The sequence below is a fragment of the Chroicocephalus ridibundus genome, chromosome 10 (assembly GCF_963924245.1).
Source record: "Chroicocephalus ridibundus chromosome 10, bChrRid1.1, whole genome shotgun sequence".
In the NCBI taxonomy this organism is placed as follows: domain Eukaryota; kingdom Metazoa; phylum Chordata; class Aves; order Charadriiformes; family Laridae; genus Chroicocephalus; species Chroicocephalus ridibundus.
Window position 1 is genome coordinate 24,202,678 of NC_086293.1, and position 18,538 is coordinate 24,221,215.

General features: G+C 39.6%; 1 protein-coding gene across 5 annotated transcripts in view; it reads right to left on the reverse strand.

Annotated features, from left to right (window-relative positions):
- The window catches only part of CACNA2D3 (calcium voltage-gated channel auxiliary subunit alpha2delta 3), a 551,583-nt gene that overhangs the window by 106,994 nt on the left and 426,051 nt on the right, over window positions 1-18,538 (reverse strand). For 4 of the 5 annotated variants that reach the window (XR_010072843.1, XM_063348451.1, XM_063348449.1 and 1 more), the window contains 3 exons: window positions 17,072-17,143; window positions 16,195-16,275; window positions 12,121-12,195 (listed from right to left, as the gene is read on the reverse strand). Coding sequence is in view for 4 of the 5 variants with exons in the window: in XM_063348451.1 (XP_063204521.1) it covers window positions 12,121-12,195; window positions 16,195-16,275; window positions 17,072-17,143 (228 nt within the window). In the remaining variant the exon portion in view is untranslated. The remainder of the gene's footprint in view (window positions 1-12,120; window positions 12,196-16,194; window positions 16,276-17,071; window positions 17,144-18,538) is intronic. The other variant, XM_063348450.1, reaches the window with a different exon arrangement.

Sequence of the window (18,538 nt, forward strand, 5' to 3'; positions counted from 1 at the left end):
ATTGCACATTTAAAATAAACATCCTAGTGACAAATTCATTTGACATCGAGGTGTTTATAACGTAGGAAATCCTGCCCTCTGCTGAACATTCAAAATCAGAGAGCCTACCAGTGTAAGAACAAAAATCTTGCTTGATGGAAGAAGTAAAAAGTATTTAGGAAGATCTGTGAATAAAGAACTGCTTAAGAAAAATTATGAGAATATATTTGAAAAAAATTGAATCTGGGAGAGGATCAGCGTAATGTGAAATCTGGTCTCTTACCTCGTATGATACAGATAAGGGGGAGGGAAACCCACAAGTCTTGCTATGAAGTATGAGAGGAGACACTGGGACATTGTGAAAAATCCCCAAATTGCTTTTGTGACTCCCCAACACCAGCGTCACAGAAGGAGAGAAGAGGTAGCTGTAAGGCAGCACATGCAGCTGATTCTCCTCCCTCAGGGCAGGACCAACCGTACCATAAACCAAAGCTGTCAGTGCTCGCCACAGCCAATCCATCACTGGGGCCAGCGGTGCAGGAACCTTCAATCCCATTCAGTGAGACTAGCGAGGCCGAAGAAAAAAACTTGCTCTCTGGGCATTTAGAAGGTTATTCCTATCCTGACTTTTTCCTCTCTAAATTAAAAGATTCTCACGTGAATCCCACAGTTGCTTTTGTAGACCACAGTATTTAAAAATAGGCATGACAAAATCTTCCTGAAGAACAGCAAGTTTTTAAAAATATTGACTACCGTATCATAATCACAGAGAGATTTTGAGATACTTGCAGCACTGTTTTCTTCTAGCACAGGCTTCACGGAGCCTCCTTAATTTTGCTTGTAATAGCTTGGATACTCCAATTATTGCTACAAATAATTCTTTTGGGAAACTACATGGGACAAAATCCTGAATCAATTCTCATTCTTCTTTTGAATAACAAAAAATCCTAGCAACTCTGTTGGTGTAACTCTTAGTCTAAGTTCTGAGAATTCATGCAGACGCAACTGAAGAGTACTTTCATGTGCTTTTTTTGCTCCTCTGCTAGAAGCCACCATTCTTGTAACAACAAGGTTATCTACTTCTGGGCCAACGCGTGGCGAGACGTAAAGAATGTCTGCTTTCAGCACGTGCTTCTACACTAGACTGTGAATTCACGCAGCTCAGTGCTACGATTAATTCTTGCTACATGACAGCTCTGATAGCCAGAGAGAGAACTATACCCATATAGCAAAGGACAAAATTTGCAGCTGATATAGTTAAACCTCACAAGAATAAAATATGAGAGGATAACATCCAGTTCATTAGCAAGGCTTGATTTTTGCAGCTGTATTTTGCAGACCTTTCATCATAGCTGCAGCTATATCAACATTACCTTTAATCTACTCTCCGTGGCTGCACCAATTACCCAAGCAAATCTTTGATCTGATTTAGTCATTCTAGTATCGAAATGGTTATAGTCAAGCTCTGAAATACTGAGAGCTGAAAAGTGTTACATAGAAGTTAGCTGGGATCATTTGAGTAGAGCAAACGGCTCCTGTACTGGTTCCAATGTTTAATTACATCCTCACCCACAGATGTGGAAGAGCTTCTGGGCTGTGCTGCATTCTCAGACACATGTGCAAACCCTTACGTACGACAATGGAGTTGATGTTGTGTGTCTGACAGCAGAAGTATGCTTCAAACATAAGGCAAGCCACTTCCATCATACTGATTATGGGGTTTGCTTTTATGTTAATCATCTAGATCCCACACCTTGCACTCAAAAGAGCAAAAACAAAATCCAAACCAAATCAAATGAAGAGCTGGATAAAACATTCATAGTTCTGCAGCAAAGCCAGAATTGGAAGCGTTCACGTCTGAAAAATTCAGGTAAGCAGCAGCAAAGCCAAGCAAGGGTTAGGCTCTATAAGCACTCAAAGGAACCAAAAGCGCAGTTCTTAAACACATTTAGGACAGGAACTAATAAAGTATTGAGACGCCTAACCCCTCATTCAGCTCTCACACTTTAGGGGCTACTGTTTAATTGCCTACACAGGAATCCAATACGTGAGGAGTAGATTTATGTTACAGTTCAAAAAAGGATGGCACAAAAAACAAAAACCAACTTCCAGCGAGGAACAGATACCAAAAAATAGCAATTGTTTGTACATCTTGGTAATTTTGCTTATAAATATAATCTTCTTGGAGATACTACCTTATTCACAGCAGTAAATTTACATATCTTTATGCTTATGTAAGTAGGGCCTAAAACATAAATGCCAGTGGATCAAGTCTAAAATACTTCATGACACTACTGTTCAATTGGCCATTCTTCTCTAGCTTCTTTCTAGCTTTATTGCGTAACTAATTTCTTACTAAAAGTTATTCGCGGACATGGAAGCAATTCACCAGCTTTTAAAAATGGCATCCATCTATATCTTTTTCTCTGGTAGCAAACCTAATCTAACGTTTTGTCTCTGAGACTCCTGGGTGAAGTATAAAATACTGCTTGAAGGCTGAAGCCAAACCCATCTGCAAGATTACTACAAAGCGTTGAAACAAATTATTAAGGGACCCACTGGGAAAGATAGAAACTAGGAGCTCTACCAAATTACTCTGATTTAAGTGCATGAGACAAAGAGCTGGATTTAAACTGTTAATCTACTTTGGCCAGTACAAAATGTGTGGTGATATTATACAGTAGCTCACCCCTTGGGAGAAAAAAAAAAAAGATACTGAAAAATTTTTAATATCTGGACTGCAATTGAAGAATCGTTTACTCTGCTCAACACTACATGATAGCTCCAACATATTTTTGTTTGTGGAAAGAACACAGGAAATTATTTTGTTTAGTAATCAGAATGAGCTTTATCTTCCTCGGGATCTTTTACGTGAGGCCTGGCCAAACTCTTCGAGCACCGGATGATTCAAACAACATGCGACGTGTACTGTTTAAAGGCTGAATCACATTTTTTCACCACCCCGTATACAACCATTTACATGTGCCATTATTAAATGCTTTGCTTTGATTTTTTTTAATTTTTTTTTTTTTTAAAACACAGGCAGTCCCATACCATCTGCATTGAGTGTGACCTGCCACGTGTTTATAGAGTCAGAGTGCAGCCATCTGACCACGGGGGCAGCAAGCTACATCTTAACGGCTGCAAGCCTTGGCTCTAAGGTGACTGGAATTTCTTAGGCGTGCTCCATCTGGATAACGGGGAGGTAGGAGAGAGTGAGCTGCTGTGACAGCAGCTTTGGAAGCATCAATAGATTTTATGAACTTGCTTAGCCACACTTGTGGAATCATCCATGAGAAAATATTATAGCAAGGAAGCATCTACTAATCAACAACCAAAAGCCAGAGAGGTGAAATAATTTCAAGGGAAAGCTCTTCCTTGCCAAACTACTATCCTACATACAAAAGCAAGGAATGAGGAACTAATAAACGTAGCATCAATCAATTAAGTTTCACCTTTTTTGATTAGTACTTCAAAGTCAGGATAATGCATTAATCTAAACAGGATTTGAGAACTGTCCCTTTTTTGTTGTTGTTTAGAAGAGACAAACTTAAACATACGCAAACATGTTTTGCTGGGCTTGAATTCTACATAATACAATACACAATCCAGTTGCACGTATAACTGTAACTTACATTAAGCCATCTTGCAAAGGTATTCTTGTCTACAAAGTTCGATAGGAAAGGTCGAATGAACAAATATCGGAGGAAAAGTGTCATTAAGTAAAATTACACACTTTTCCATATAGTTTTAAGTAAACAGACACAGACTGAATACAGTGTCATTATTGCAATGCCCCCGGGCCAGCCAGTTATTCAGGGACCTCCCTTCTCTAAGAGCCGGGACACTAACGTTACCACTTACTGTCTAGTGTAGCTCTGAGTGACACAATGCAAAGACTGCAGCTGTTCGAGTGGAAACTGCATTGAACCTGACTTTACGCGGCCAACGCAAGGGCTGGTACCGAGACCCTTCCCAGCCAGCCCCGCACAAACTGCTGCCGCGTCACACTGCTCCTCCTTGAGGGACCCCGCAAGGAGAAAGCTCGGATTACGCCAGCTTCTGGAGCAGAATCAGCCGTTTCTGCCACCAGTCCTTCAAATGTGGCACCTTTGCCCTTTGCATAGAATAAGGCAGGAGTATGTTGCTGCTTCCTCCCCTGGCTCCAAAGGGGCGTACGTCTCCGAGTGTGGTTCAGAAAGAGCCACGTCCCTCTGCTACGTAGACGTGCACAGAAAGGAAGGGGAGGGGGCACTTCCTTCCTACTTTTCAGCAAGGACTGTATTAATTCCGAATTGCAAATTCCTTTACTTATGGATTAAGTCCTTCCAACATTAGTCCATTAACAAAATAATACTTCTACCATAAAACGTTCAGAGTTTAAACGCTACGGGACAAAGTCCAGATAACGTCTTTCCACGACAGAGGAAGGTCGTGGGAAGACAGGGGAAGGGATCACTTCAGTAGACCGATTCATACTCTGACTTTTTAAAAAACAAAAAACCAGTGAAAATTTCCCTTCACCGCTTCACCTGTCACCCGCCGTGACTGAGCTTTCATTCGCCATGTCCTACGTAGCTCCAAAACATTCTGCCTGGGAATACCTGTGAAGCAGCACCCTTTCTCAATGTAAATCACTACTGCTTGGCCTTTCAGCTCTTTATTTCATTTGGAATCTTTTTTCCTGCTCACATGATCCTGATCTGTCTTTTGTGATACTTTTATTTCATTATTTGTATCTAGTTTGCAACCACAAATGATCTTTTATTGATCTGCACTTACTCTTGAATTTGTAGAACACTCACAGGTGTCCAGTCAAAAACCAAAGTTGCTTTCTATAGGAAGCTCCTTATTTTAAGATTTAAAAAGGTCACATCTTGGTTTTCTGAGGAGAATAGGAAGAACAACTTCCCTTTCCAAAAAGAGACTTTCATGACAAGCTTACTATTTACGATGTTAATCCAGAAGTCCCTAGGTTATGGTTGGCAGCAAAACCCAGTTATTTTGGAGTGATTTTTCATGTCAGATGGCAGTGAAAAACTGTCACACTATAAAATTTGCAGAAACACTGCAGAGAAAAGCTGATGACAGGAGCCGTGTCATTTGCTAGGGAGAATAATGCAATTCTAAGTTTCCAGGCAGATAAAAAGTAGGAACAATTAGATGTACCATGCGCACAGAAGAACCGTCTAGCGAAGTAATAGAAGAAGAAAATTCTCATGCCACGAGTATTTAAATTACCCCCTCTACTTACACTCATAACAAGAATTTGCAGTGCAAATGGTGCAGTAATGTTTAGATTGATAAAACAAACCATGGAAATACACAGGGTGAGATAAAGGGAAATACAAAACCCAGCTTTAGTCCCACACCTCCAGGCTGGACAGAGAGGACGTGGGCTGAGCTCGCTTCTTCAGGTGGATCGCAGCTGATTAGCAACGCGACATGTCTGTGATTTGCTCCACTGAAAAAAACAACTCCTCCATTTAGGATTTTATTTGCATTCTCAGGACCTTATCATTTGGGATTATGTAAAACTGGCAGCTGCTTATAATTATTTGGGGTTTGAGTAGAAATAATTAAAAACATCTGCCTTTATCTTAATACTACCAGACTTAAACCCATGAGCTCGGTTATACCTAACTTCAAAGCTGAAAGCAAAGAATAAAAGAAAGCTTCACATATTGCTAACAAATTTTCTGTGATTCATTTATATGTACAACCAGTTATTCAACAGCCTTCAAACCTTTAATTATCTTTTAAATATATGTAATTTTGCACTTCTAATTAGATAGCAATTTAATGCTCTCACAGGGATTCAGATGGGCTGTCTTTTTTGAAATGTAAACTGCAACAGGAATAATCATTGGCATTCAAGTGATTGAATTCTTCAGTTATTTAAATGAACGTGAGGCATTTACACTGTTCAAATCATTTAAATATTCTGCTGTCAGCTACAGCTGTAGAGTTTTATGGAGTTGCTGAATAAAGCAAGGGTAAGTGTAGGTTATCTTACGTTCCAGGCGGGACTCCCCAGAGAGAACTGAGATTTGCTGCTTATGAAAGGCTAACACTGCTTAAGTGGGGCATTAATGTCTCCCCCGAGACTTGGGTTTCTCTGTTTTTCTATATTAGGAGAAACAAATTTTCCCAGAATTTACAGCTACAAAAGACTTAATACTGTTCTAGCAATCTTTAAATACTGCAGGTCCTTTACCTTAATACGATGTATCGGGACAGCCAACATTTTAAGTTTAAAATGGTGACTTACTCAGGCAGCTAAACCATCCACATATTTCAGTGAGGGGGTTGTGACGGATACACGGGCTTTGATTTCTATGTATAACTTTCCCTATTAAGACCGAGGAGATTAAACAAAAATGTGCATCATTTTAAAGAAAGCAAGTTATCAACTGAATTGCTTTACAGTGGTAAAAAGAGCATTCCCGTATAACCATTCAAAAAATGACCATTACCAGCCTTCCAGAGCTTACACTGAGAGTTCAAATATATGCCTCGATCTATTCAGAGAAACGGAGCATTTTGATTTAAACTCAGAAATATTACAAAATTCTCAGTCATCATGGATGTTATTAGATTAATTCCTAAGTCATAACACATTCCTAATCTTACATTTATCAAAAAAATCCAGAATATGAATAGAAGATGCAATTTCATTCCATAACACATGCATTTGTCTTTAAATGCATATTTTCTTTAATTAAGGAACTTGAGCTCCTTGTTCAGGAACTTCAAGTACCCTAATTGAACCTAATAATTACCAAAAAAAAGAAAATCCCTCTTTACTCCCCAAACAAAAAATACAAATTCCACTGCCAACTGTAAATCAAAAAAGCCACAGACTTCACAAAATCTTCTAGCAATCTTGCTATTATTCACTAAGAACCACCCAAATATTAGGCTTGAGAGCAACCATAAAACCCCTAACACCAGATAAAATTCACAAAGGTGTCAATCTGTCTGTGGCAGACACTGATTGTTCAGTGGCATTCCTTAATTTCTCTGTAATCCCACTACACTTTCCTAAGAAAGCAGTTTTCCTCTGGCACCTACATTTAACAGATTGCACGGTGACAGTTACGGGAATTAATACGGTGGTTGCTTTTAAACGTATGTAAAAAGTACCTATGGCTTGTTTACTACTCTTCCTTTACATTCAGTAAGCTCATTTCTTTGGCAAACCGTAACATCATCATACCGTATTTTGCTTTTTAAAATTCAATGGAGTAACACCTAGCGCACTGCAAGTGCTGGCAGGGTACTGAGAAGCAAGCAAATAATCTGACATAACTGCCTCTGAGAAAAACTTTGTCCTCGTACGCGCTTTTCAAGCGTATGTGAGGAGCCTCAGGAGCCAAGTTGCTGCCTTGAAAATCTGAAAATTCACTTTTGAACTCCCAAGCGATTCATTTTATTTTTTTTTTTTCTAAACAGTAAGTCATGGTTTCAAACTAAACATACAATTCAAAACTACATCACGCAATTTGCAACACGCTCTCATGGAAAGTAAAGTATTCTCTCGTGGAAAACAAAACACTATTCTCTGAAAATGCAGACTTTTTAATCAAAATGCAGCATTTTGATAATCAAGGAGCATTCTGGTACAGCAATATTTTTTTTAAAACAAATTTCGAAACATCATTACCATCAGGTATAGTTCCTTGAGTTACCAATGGAGTATTTTGCATAGGAAATGCACCCTAAAAAGGGTGTAAGTGTGTAAAAGGAAACACACACCCTAAAAAGGATATAATGGGGAAAAACATTTCGAATGCAATTTAAAAAAAAAAAAAAAAGTCCGAAAGCCTTTTTTTTTTTTTTTTTTTTTTTTTTAATAATTAAAATCCCACCGGAGATGAGTTTCTGGATTCTAACCCCGCGGTTTGGACCGCGGGATGTCGCGGAGTGTCGCGGTGCTGGGGCGCCACCGCATGGCGGGATGTTGCGTGTCCAGGGTTCCGCCGGCATCCGCGGGTACCCGCCCGCTCCGCCCTCCGCGCCTCCCGGCTCCGCGGATGCCGGCGGAGGATGCTGCCATAAACTTCTTCAAGTACCTTCCTCATCATCCCTCCTTCAGCGACTCCCCCGCCAGCTGCCCAACCTAAATTTATTCAAAAAAAAAACCCAAAAAAAACCAGCAAAAGAGGAAATCGCCGAGGGAAAAAAAAAAAAAAAATTAAAAAAAAAAAAACCGCATTTTTAAACATAAACCCAACAGGATAATCAACAAAGAAAAAAACAAACAAAAAAAACCAACGCCGCAGCTTCATGACAACTGGAAGCACTCTCCCGCAGCGCCCGGCTGCTCTCCCGCCTGCCTGCTCCGCGTCCCCTAAGACGATTCCTTCAGAAGCGGTACGTCAGGTTCGGGACTAACAGATACGGCCGCTGGGGTTAGCAACTCGGGAGCCTAGTAATATCCCAGCTTTCCATCGCCATAGGAAAATCTAACAGCGACACAAACCAGCGCAGATCGAGTCAGTAATGAACGTAACTTGAACGTAAACTCTAACTCACCCAAATAATTTTACTTTTAGATAGTATCTTTGGCGAACTAACTCTAGTCCTACACGCCTGTTTTCACATACTTGCTGTCACAAATTTCATGCAGTTTTGCCACTTGGTACAACGGTATCAGGGTTTGGCCTGCAATATTAATGTAAGAGCCCCGGCCAGCAATCACTTCGCTCTCCAAAACTCCACTGAAGTCCACAGAAGCCTCCCACTACACGCTACTGACAGAACCCAGAGGTAAAAATGACTCTTCCCAAAAACTGGAGTGAACAGACCATGAATATATCACAATGAGCTCCCCGCAGCTGACAGCTTACGGGCCACTGCCCAACATTTTGATTTGAGAGAGAGAGACTGTCGTATAAGGTAAGGAAATAAGTACCTTCAAGATGTACACTGGGGCCAGGAACAGAAAACCACTTTTGCCTCACTAAAACGTGCCACCACAGAAGAAATAAGGAAAGAGGATAACACCCTTCGTCAGTCTACCTTAAAGCTCTCTGCTGTTCCTGATTTTCATTGCCTCCTGTTTATTAAAATATCTAATCGGTCATGAATAAATACTAATATTTTTGAAGGAAGTAATTTGCCAGAAAAAAAAAGGGACAGTACAGCGAATGCACGTGCTGTAAACTCTGCGATGTAGATAAGGAACTTTCAAATACATATTCCGATGGCTGGCAAATACAGGCTGTCGGATGTACCTGGGACGCTTGAGGGTTTCAAAAGCATTTTTAGGAATCAAGACAAAGGCATGATTTTAGTATTATGAAAACTGGAGAATGCCATAAAAAACACTGCATTTATATCCAGTACAGAGTGGGATGTTGGAAAAATCCCGTGGATTTTAATACATACACAGATAAGGAAAAAGATTGTGAAGGTAGTGGCCGATCACGAACTAAACCCAATCTCCTATCGCACTTTCCTGTGCAACAACAAAAAATTTTGAAGATAACTTCTCACCACACTGGCATCTCACACAGAAAAAAGAAAAAAAAAAGGTTTAATATAAAAAGCTTACATTAAAGCAGAACAACACGTATTTCAGCATTTTAGCCACTGAGGATAATTAACATAGCAAAATAAAGAAAATAGCAAATATATGTATATACAGAATGCTATGACAGGTAAATTTTAAATTGAATCAGTTTTCTTGTAACTTTGGCTCTTTAGAGCAATTTTGAGGTTATGTCTATGACGCGGCTGGATGTGAGATAAAAGCAAAGTTACAAGTAGTCACTTGCCAGGGACGAGCTGGCTGAGGTAAGGCGGCAGCGAAGATGCAGCAGAGGAGCCTTTAGTCTGTAATCCAGGTGCTCTGAAGAGGTTCGTACAGCCCTGGGGCCGCCTCTTCTCTGCTACGGTTACCAAATACAGCCCAGCAGGCAATCGCGGGCAGAAAAGCGAGAACACGGAGACTGGATGACAAATAAGAGGTCAGAAAAATACAGAGAACGCGACAACAAAAAGCCAAAATGCAGAAAGGCAGGAGTAGAAAAAAATTACAGCAAGACTGAAAATATTGTTTGCTTACTGTGATAAGAAGATTCAATGAGATAACGATCACGTATTATTACAAAAAGTAACAAATTGAAAAGAAAAAAAAATAAATCAGGAGCTCCTGCTTTTCACATTCATAATATAAAATCTACTTCTCATGAAATATCAAAATTGAATTCAAAATAAAAACTCAAAATAAAAAATTAAAAAAAAAACCCTGCATAAAATGGTTACAATTTGGAAAATCATTAGTGTGGGAAGTGGGAAGTTGAGAAAAATGAATAAGTTCATACAGATAACAGAAGTATCCACTATAATGAGTCTTAATGTTAAAATATCAAAATGAAATGTTTATAGGCAGCAGCCTATCTGAAACTGTGAGAAGTTACACTGAGTGCTGTGAGATTTTCCACATCCTCTAACCAGTTCCTGCATCTTCCTCAGGAAGAGTCTCCTGCTGGATACTGCTGGCAATGGGATTCTGGACGGGAGGGTCTAGGCGAGGTGACTCAATCTCCCGAGCGCTGTACTTAAACACCCGACCAGTACGTACCATCTCCCAGAGACAAAACACGTTTTGCCTGAGAGGTGAAATGCTCCAGTACCCATTTAGAGCTTTCCGTCTTCCCTAACGGTAAACTGCTCCTACTGAGGCTGGAAGGTTTTGACTCCCTAATATTTACATATTTGGGTAGCAGAGCTCCTGCTTCCCATAAAATGAGAAGATACAAATTCATCATTATGAGACATCATCTGTGGGGGCTGTGGAGGTGAAAAAAAAAAAAAAAGTCCGTGGAGCATGTTACCTTAACTGAGCAGGGTCTGAGCTGGCTATACCGGGATACATAGCTCTAGTGACTCACCACCGGAATGGTAAAAAAAAAAAAAAAAAAAAGATTAATTTGCAAGAGCCATTTCTGAGAATTATTTTCCTTATTGATCAGTGATTTGCCAAATTCTCTACAGGTATTGTCTTCCTTTCCACAGCTGTGAAAAATTCTACCATGCAGAATCACGGGTGATATTCTTAGAAGAAAAATGACAATTAAAGCATTTATTCTAAAACTCCGTCCACGATACTGCCTGCTCTGTCATTAGATTGTACGCCTGTTTTACAGTGAAGTTACTGAGAAAATGTTTTTCCATTGACACATGGGAGTCTCCCTATTGAGCTTTTCATAAGCTCTACTCCGCTTAAAAAATAAGTGGGGAAACAGTAAGTGCAAATACAAATGTTAATTGTGTGATTTGTAGCCCAAATCTTGGAAAGACAAATTCTTTTCCTGAATGGAAAGAGCAGATATGCTAATGACTCAATAAATCATGCTTTTCAATAATTTTATTTTTATATGAAATTATCCATCCAAAAACTATTTCTGTTTTCTACTAAAATATTGTTGAAATCGGACATCACTTGAAGTGTCTGCATGGGAAATACATATGGCATCCACGCGTACACAGCCCCGGAATCAGTCATACCGGTGCTCTGCAAAGAGCCGGCAGTGACGGAACACCGGCAAGTGCTGTCCGAAACCACCGTGCCATCGCCAATGTACCGGTCCCCTGGGGTGTTAAGTTGATAAACATTTGCGTAACAGGCACTTCTATTTTTCTTTCTGTGATTAATGCAAACAAGATGATACAGGAAACTAAAGGTAAAATTTGCTGCTATTTCTCTTTTAGCACAAAAATCCCCTGTCCCCTGTTTTGCTTAAGAATATGCTTTATTGAAATTTCTGCACATATATTAAATTAGCTTAACCGCTTTACCATGACAAACAGGGGTTATTACACAGCAAATCCAGCGTTCCATTTCAATGTAAAATGAACATAATTATAGCAATTTTTGGCTTTGCCATTTTGCAGTAATGGAGGCCTGCATCTTTTGCAGAAACAACTTGTATATTTATTTTCCTTTATTTTTTTTCATGCTAGCCTTTGCTTCCAGACGTAAATTTACCAAGAATTATATGTTTTAAAGCAATATAAGTAACTGGTCTGTTGTATTTAATTTTTAATGAATATTACATTATTCACACTGAAAGAAAAACAAACATGACGTATATAGCTAGATAAAAATAGATCAGTAAATAGTATTCTTACCAAAGGCCTAAGTTCTGGATGAGTCAAAATATATCCATTGTTCGTAATTGCAAAAGCGTATCCATGAATACCTAACTGTAAGAGTAAATGAGAAAGAAATACTAATTAGCATGGTCTTGAGGATATTCTTAAACAAAAAAATCAGGCAATAATTTAGTTATCAAGGGCTTAAAGCTGGCATTCACAACCCTCATCCACACGGTATTTCATTTAACATATGCAAAGCTCTGATCCTTGACATTTTGTGAAAATGAGAACCTGTCGTCGTGATGAGTTCAGCGTATAGCCCGATTTACAGTCGTCACACACACTTTGCTACCTAGGGCACCTATTTCTATGTGCTTTAGAGCCAATTCGATGTACGCGTATACGTGAGACACCATACAATGTGCCAAAGCAAAGGGATACCAGAATTTAGCAAATTCACGTGTACCCGGGAGCGGCTAGGCTCAGCCCCCCGCAGTCGCTCCAGCGCTGCTGTAACAGCATCATCTACATCAGTGGCGAGCGTACAGTTACAGCGAGCGAGCAGTGGCCTGCCATACGTGGTATTTACATCCACCAGTCGTAAAGGTATTTTACTTCTCTGTTAGGTCATCTGGAGCCCCAGAAGAAGGCATATTTCTATTAAAGAAACTCATGTAGTTTACATATTTGTACCAAGTGGAACTATGGGAGATCATTTGAGAGCAATGAAATGCTTTATGAGGCCTAACGGTATAGGTAGTCAAATTTAGCACTGGACTTATTTAAATAACAATACTAGTCTTTTAACTATATGGCTGTTACACAGTTGATTGCACCCACCGAATGCAATAAATGTGCCTTCAAATCATTCACGTGGTCATTCAAACACCCCTTCTTAGCATAAACTTGCTGCTAACGTAGACTCTTTCTGCAGCTTCAGTAGGTAACTTTTACCACGCAGAGTATCCATTTTTTTTCAGTTCTGAAGTGACGTAATATAACATCCCATACACCTTTATTTAAGCATGCTGATGCACTGAGGTATTAAAAAAACCCCAAACAAACAAACAAAAAACCAAAACCAAACCCCAGACATCTCGCTTTGGCAATTGCTTTACATTTCTCACCACTAACAACCTTTTTATTTTACTTCAATACATTCCTAAACGCTTTGCTGAAGCGGGCCCTTAGGAATTTGTCTGGCATCAAGCAACGTGAGCAAGGCTAAGTCAGAACCGTTTCTAAGACACAAGAAGGACAGCAAGTCTGTTGGCTTCTGTGATTTTCTGGAAATATAAACCAGAGTGTGATATTACGGCAAGGTCATAGAGAAAACATACCAGATCCATTCATACCGCGTCTCTCTGTGAATGACTGTGTATGGCCAACTGTATCTGCCATATAGAAGACACTTTCACAAATTAGCCATTTTCCTAAAGCAATAAACTTCAGTGGAAGTAACAGAAGGTGATATGTTCTTGGCATCTCTTCATAAAGGAGAGATAAACAAAATAATAACAGGGGACGTATTTTACTTATTCTGGTATGACAAGTGAACTAGCCGCTGGCTACACATCAGATCTCAAGTATCACTGTCTGTGTTGGTAACTGCAGATCGACATCCAAGCAATGGAAGTCAGGTAAGGAAACAAATGTGGGTGGTACGCTTCAGTGGAAAAAAATATTTGCCTATTTGAAGCATACCCAGATTCCAAGGGTAGAATTTTATTGTGTGTTGTGCAGTATGTGAAACTGCACGCTCTCTGCACTTAAAATGCTTTGATTTGAGAGATCCTACCACTTACAGCAGCATTGCCATTTTAAACCTTGAACTCTGTCTCTAAATGACAGATTCAGAAACAAAAAACTTTTTCTAAATGCCGTAAAATGCCACGTGAAAGCTAAGTATTACTAATTCCAACCCTACCTTATTCAGCAGAACCTGCCACTGACATCTGGGGAAGTTTAGTCTAGATAACGACTGCTGAAAACAGCTCATTGTTATTATTCATCTTCCTCGGCATAAAATCCACCTCATCCAAGCTGAGAGAATTCCAGGTCAGCAGAATTCTATTTCCAACCAATCATTTTATATCCCTGTGTGAATTTTATTTCACATGCTGCCTCTACAGGAGTGGGTCCCGGGGGTGATTATGCACTTGCAATTGCATGGTCTTTTTACTGTTCAGAAATGTTTATGGTATGTGAGACTGGAAGTTATAACTCCGGTGATTTCGCTAACCTAAGTGTATTGCATGATACCGCTGCCTCCCGTAATAATCCTCTCTTGCACTACATCCTGTAATATCAAACATACCTTCAAATAAAAAGTCTAATATTCAGAAAGTGGATCGTATATTACTTCCATAGAAAACTAAGTCTTAAAAAATATAATGCCATATGACAAAACCAGAAATTTCCCTGCCTATCATCTTCTTTTCTGAATGGCTCTAACTCTGCTGCAGTATCTGTTAGTCAGCCCCCACGCGCTCTCTGGGTTCTTGCATCCAGACTACGTCCAGACTTTACACGTGGCTTTGGAGTAACATCACTGTGATATGGTCTTTTCTACCCAGCCGTGCACAGCCAGGCTTTCATTTCTGCAGTTACTACAACATTGTTCTTCCTTCTCATTACAAGTGAAACTTGGTCTACCCATAGCTCCTTAGAAGGCTGCTCCGAAGATCGTTCTCCATTGCCCCAAATTTTGCAAAGGAACCAGTTTTGCTCCTTTCTCTTCTACCTTCTACTGAGTCTGTACTTTTGCATCCACAAAAGTTCACTAACTCTGGTGGTTGCTGTGCTGAGACTGTTCTTTGTTATTTGTCCTGACCAGCAATGACTCCGTTCGCTGTGTTCTGGTTTCGGTCTGTGGTCACCTGCTGCCTCTTCCCATAGTCTGCAAAGGCATTTCCAGTTGGGACAGCCTTCGGGGTCTCTGTTTGCATAGCATCCATCGCCTAGTGGGACCCAGGCCCCAGGAAATTACTCCCATAGACACTATCAACATTACTGCCAGTATTTTATGCATTATTTTTATCAAATTCTCATTTAATTTAAACTTTCCAGTTATTGCATATTGATCTACCAAATCATTTGGTAATTGCTAATGTATTCAAATTAGAATTAAAATCACTAGTAGGATCTTTATTCCTCCTAACTAGAATTATCTACAGAGACATATAGGAATATACAAAGGCACTCACAAGTCAGCTTATCCTTCCACCCTCTTAGAAATCAGTAAATGAGAGCGTGGCAGCCAATTAAGAGGGACGTATGACATACGCATTTATGGTCAGTACAGGTACGTGACAAAATGTAGCTCTTCCAATAGCTGGCCTCTTTAGTAAAGGCCGTGTACGGCTTTGTGTTATGTGTTCGTTTGTCTTGCAGAAAGATTCTGCTAGGAACTAACTGGAAAACATTCGTTTAATTTTCATTTGTGACTAAAACAGCACTCTAGTAGAGCACTTCAGACCTAAAGAAGTAGTGAAATACCAATGCATTGCATCAAATTTAAATGAAAAGTAATTAAATCTTTGCATTTGCCTGAAGCTTACTTTTACTGAGTTACAAAACATTTCGTGATAGAAGACATGCATCAAATTTTGAAACTTTTATGATAATTATTTTTTAAGAATTTTATAGTAGAGTTGTCTGACTTTGGAAAACTAAGTAGAGGGAAATGTCTAGCAAATACTGGTTAGGAGAGAAGAAACCATGAGTCTGGTTAGGCAGGAACTAAAGCCATGTTAAAGATAGATTTTAATACAATTTCCATACAAAGTTATGCAAATTTTCTGTATGAATTCCTGGTTATTTTGTGGGGTTGAATAATTTCATTGATTTCATTATGGACAATACTGATACTGAGCACACTGTGACCTGCAAAAATGTGACAATCAAGCCCTATATTAATTCTGGCATTAAAACCTGCACTTGATCTCAAGACCAATGACATTTAGCCATCGGACTATACAGAGCGAAAATTCCTGATGAAAATGAGTGAAATAATGGAGCTATATCAGTATAAATGACATTAACATGCTGAATAAATTATGTTATATTATATCACGTGTAAAGGAAATAGTATCATTTGTGTATCACCTTGTATTTTGGAATAGTTTTTAAAAGCTCTTTAACGGGAACATCTGTGCCAACGACTCCCAGAAGAATCCCTTTAGATCTCTGAAAAGAACAGTAAAAGACATAGTTGGAACCACAATAATAACGAACATTCTCACCGCTCATTTCACATTGCGGCTGCTCTGCAGAAGTGAACAGATAACAGACGAATTATTAAAAAAGTGGGGAAAGCAGAGGCTGGTACGACTCATCTGATCAAATAATCACTTAATCGATAAAATTGCTTCATTCTACTTTATCTGCAATCCACATAGAAAAGGCATGCGAACTGTTGGTAGCTGAGTGCCTCAATAGAAAACTTCCTCATGCAAAATAGTTTTTAAATGAAAAACTACTGTTAAAAATATGTTACTCCCTTCTTTCCCAATTTCTCCTGCCATTTGATAAACAAAAGAGAAAGATCAACCATTAAGGGGAAAGTCATGTAATTTTCTAATAACCTGTTAAATTAGTAAAGATAAACAGATCTATACATAATATACATATGACTAATTAAATTTTGAGTCTATGATATAGAAGCATATCAATGCAAAGAAGAAAAGGATATAGGTTATTTCCCGTAAAAATATAATACAGAAATAAGAAAACCCTAAGGCTTAGCATCACCTGAGATGTACTCTTAGACATAGGGTTTCGTTATTTTACTATGATTTCTAGAGTATAGTTATTTGAGATTATTTGTCCACATTTTTATGCTAACAAAGGGATACTAACTGCAGACAAAATAATAAGAAGAGAGGAAAAAATTTTAGGGTAGGCTAAAATCTTATTAGGTCTCTGAAGCAACTTCACTGCCATCACCCGTTTATCACATGACAGAAATATTCTGAGTACTTACAGTCTCATTTTGCTTACTAAATACTGGCATGGCAACAGTTGTCATCAACACCAATCCCTGATCATCAGCAAGCTATATTTAAAAAAGAAATACTATCTCTGAGAACTAAGCAACAATTACAGACACGCGATTGCATTTTTCAATTACATTCTCTTCATTTTCAATGATACGGCAGTTTATCTAAATGACTCCTATGCAGTTGGACTCGCAGTCAGCGCACCCTGCCCAGCCCCGTCTCAGCTGCACCAGCTCTGCCCACCCCACCATCTGCACCGGCGGGAAAGATGCCCCATCGTCACTCCTATTGCAGTCTCCCACCAGAGCTACGAAGGGGCTGAAATGCGGATTGTGGAAGCAGCATGTGCGGCAGCAAAGCAGCTGGAGCTCTGTTCTACATCTTTCCCAGCGTCAGCTCTGCCAACATTGCCTCGGGCTGTTTTCTCCCAGCAAGGAACAAGAGGTCATGAGTTGTATGCACTTTGTTTCTGGTCCAGACTCAGATCTCATCAGTTAACACAGCGGCAGAAAAGATGACAGCCAGTTAGTATCCCAGGAGCATCTTTGCTCCATCCAGTTTCAGTTTGCCAGACAAAGAGATGGCATGAAGCATTAGCTGATTCCGCACATCAGGTTTCAACATATTTCTTCAATTTAGGGAGAAAACAGACCTCCTGACCTTGGTTCCATTCAAGAGAAACACGTAGAATGCTTATCATTGGCCACAGGAGAGTGACGTTGCTCAGACTGTCCTCTCTTCACACCTCTGGCCAGGCTACATCCTTGCCAGAAGGCAAAGGCTGAGCGATGCTCCAGACCAGCAGCGCTCTGCGTGCTGGGGGCCTTCACCACCTACACACAAAGATAACTCACGCAGGAACGGGGGCGTTACTGTTAAACTCTTCCTGCCCCTGTAATTTGGGAAGATGTTTAAAGTTGAAGAGGCTTACCCAATATTTAACAGCATGACTTATCCAGTTATAATCACAACTGGAGATTTTCTAGAACACAGTTAAAGTCTGCTTTGATGCATCTGTGTTTGGCCAAATGACCACAGAGAAAAATCTTCCAGAGAACTACTGCAGGCGGCAGTCATGCCCAATTGCAACTGCGATATTCTCCTACTACCCCTGCATCAGTAGCACATTTTCTGTACTCAGGCAGTATTTCCAATGATTATTTTTTTGAGAATTGTTGCAATTTTGATTTTTTTTTAACAAAGCTTTTGTTATTAGTGAAGCAACTGCTATCAGCTCCCCAAATTTTCAGAACACAAGTCAAATATTATGACCAAGATATTTTATGAAGCATGTTTCACATTAACAAATCAGACAAATAAAATCCAGAACATTGCATGGCTTGCAGCTCCCAGTCTGCTTCAGGAGGGTTTCGGTTTCCCAAACAAATCTATTTCCTGAAGCATGGCACTATCTCACGGTGAGGAGGAATGTTTGCAGACATCGGACAGGA